The following is a 1,928-nucleotide window of genomic DNA, read 5'->3' on the forward strand; positions in this document are numbered from 1 at the left end:
AAAAAAAGAAAAGAAAAAAAAATCTGTCTTCACAACCGCAGCCCCACCTGCTACACGTGATGCTTGTCAGGAAATGTCACCTCCTCAGCCTGGCCTCTAACAGTGCACTCTCCCCGCAGTCCCTCCCACCCACGCGGTGGGCCTGCCTCGAGTAGCCAGCCAGGGGCCCTTGGCTGGGAGCCCCACCCAGGCTGGCCGAGCTCACCGATGCTCTCCGTCTGCAGGTAGCACTTGTGGCCCAGGCAGTAGCGCCACAGGCCCTGGTGTGCAAAGGCCCCCGACAGCCGGTACTGCATCCAGTGGTCCGTGGCTGTGGCCACCACCAGGAGGACGGTCCCCACCCAGGCGCAGAAGAGGCCGCCGCCCATGAAGCTGTACATGGTGGGTAGTCTGTGGGGAAGGGGACAGACGGGAGAGAGCTAGGTGGGTGCTGCTGTCCCAGGTGAGGAGGCATGGGCTTGGATTTCTGGCCCAGAGAAGGGTGGGGGCAGGGGCTGGGCACGGGGTCCCTGGGGAGGAGGAGCTGGGCCTGGACCCTGCGGTCCTTGGGCAGGGACTGGCCAGTCGTGCCTGGTGCCTACCTGAGCGGCAGAGCCTGCCCCAGCCCTCCTTCTGCCACGGCCCTCTGTGCAGACTGAGCCCGGCCAGGTCGCTGGCCTCTCTGTCCCCGTGGGTCCCCAAACCCCTTAAGCCTCCCACACAATGGCCCCAGGGCCCAGCAGCTTCCAGCAGGCAAAAGTGCAGCGTAGCAGAGGCGGGGAATGGAATTCGCTGAAGCAGGGATGGAGGGGAAACCGTCCCCCCCCACCACCGCTGGCCCCAGGGGCCCCTCTGCGTGACCCCCCCAGACCCGGCCTTTTGCAGAAGTCTCGCTCAGCTCACAGCAATCAGGAAAAGCAGGAACACACGAAGAGGTGGGCAACAGCATCTGTTTATTGCTCTGCCAGGGCTTTTCCACCCAGGAGCAGGGGGAGCGGTGGGCTAGGGGCAGGGTTCAGGTGCCCGGGACACAGGGGAGCCGCGAGTGAGGCTCGGGGGCAGGGCTGGGCTGGGATGGAGGGACCCTAGAGATGGCCTGCAGCTGGGCTGGAGCTGGGGCAGAAAGGCGGGACGAGGGTAAAGGAGAAGAGCGGCTGGCGGTCTCCAGTCCAAGGCCAGAGGCCAGGGATCTAGCTCAGTGGTTCTGCCACCTGCCTCACAAGCAGAAGGTCCCGAGCTTGATCCCCGGTACCAATAAAAAACAAAATCAAGTTCTGGGCAGGCTGGGGAGACCCTGTATCAAAGTGAAATAGAAAGTGAAAGGGCTGGGTAGCAGAGCCCTGGCCCAGTTGTGCCTGAGGCCCCGGGTTCAATCCCAGCACCAAGCCAGAAGCTGGACGTGAAGGCAAATTGGAGGTGGAGGCACAGAGCCCCGAGCTTGATCCCCGGTACCAATAAAAAACAAAATCAAGTTCTGGGCAGGCTGGGGAGACCCTGTATCAAAGTGAAATAGAAAGTGAAAGGGCTGGGTAGCAGAGCCCTGGCCCAGTTGTGCCTGAGGCCCCGGGTTCAATCCCAGCACCAAGCCAGAAGCTGGACGTGAAGGCAAATTGGAGGTGGAGGCACAGAGCGCGGGAGGGTCAGGCTTCTTCTGGCTCAGGGTCCGAGGAGGTCCGGGGGCCGAGCAGAATCCCTGCTGTGGTGGCTGCTGGCAGCTCTCGGGGTCCTAGTACTCGGTGTCCCAGTCCTCGGGCGCAGGGGCGTCCCAGGGTGGCTCCGGGCCTCCGGCTTCCTTTTTCCCACTCTGGGCCGGCAGCGTGGGTGGTGACGGCAGCCTTCTCGCATGGGCCTGGAAACCAGCCCCAGGGCCCTCTGCTCGGCTCCGCTCGTACTCAGCTCTCCCAGCACCCCACCTCTGTGGGCCCCAGCCCCGGGCAGACCGGCGCCCG

General features: G+C 63.9%; 2 protein-coding genes across 2 annotated transcripts in view; both read right to left on the reverse strand.

Moving 5' to 3' along the window:
* Positions 1 to 736, reverse strand: part of Lim2 (lens intrinsic membrane protein 2) — a 4,202-nt gene extending 3,466 nt beyond the window's left edge. The window contains exons 1-2 of the mRNA XM_010615669.2: positions 582 to 736; positions 206 to 390 (exon numbers count right to left, since the gene is read on the reverse strand). Of these exons, the coding sequence (XP_010613971.1) occupies positions 206 to 380 (175 nt within the window). The 5' untranslated portion in view covers positions 381 to 390; positions 582 to 736. The remainder of the gene's footprint in view (positions 1 to 205; positions 391 to 581) is intronic.
* An 877-nt stretch (positions 737 to 1,613) lies between these two features.
* The window catches only part of CUNH19orf84 (chromosome unknown C19orf84 homolog), a 2,969-nt gene continuing 2,654 nt past the window's right edge, over positions 1,614 to 1,928 (reverse strand). Inside the window, exon 3 of the mRNA XM_033766035.1 lies at positions 1,614 to 1,928. Within this exon, the coding sequence (XP_033621926.1) occupies positions 1,706 to 1,928 (223 nt within the window). The 3' untranslated portion in view covers positions 1,614 to 1,705.

This window comes from Fukomys damarensis, unplaced genomic scaffold (assembly GCF_012274545.1).
Source record: "Fukomys damarensis isolate Sample0158 unplaced genomic scaffold, DMR_v1.0_HiC HiC_scaffold_19, whole genome shotgun sequence".
Lineage (NCBI taxonomy): Eukaryota > Metazoa > Chordata > Mammalia > Rodentia > Bathyergidae > Fukomys > Fukomys damarensis.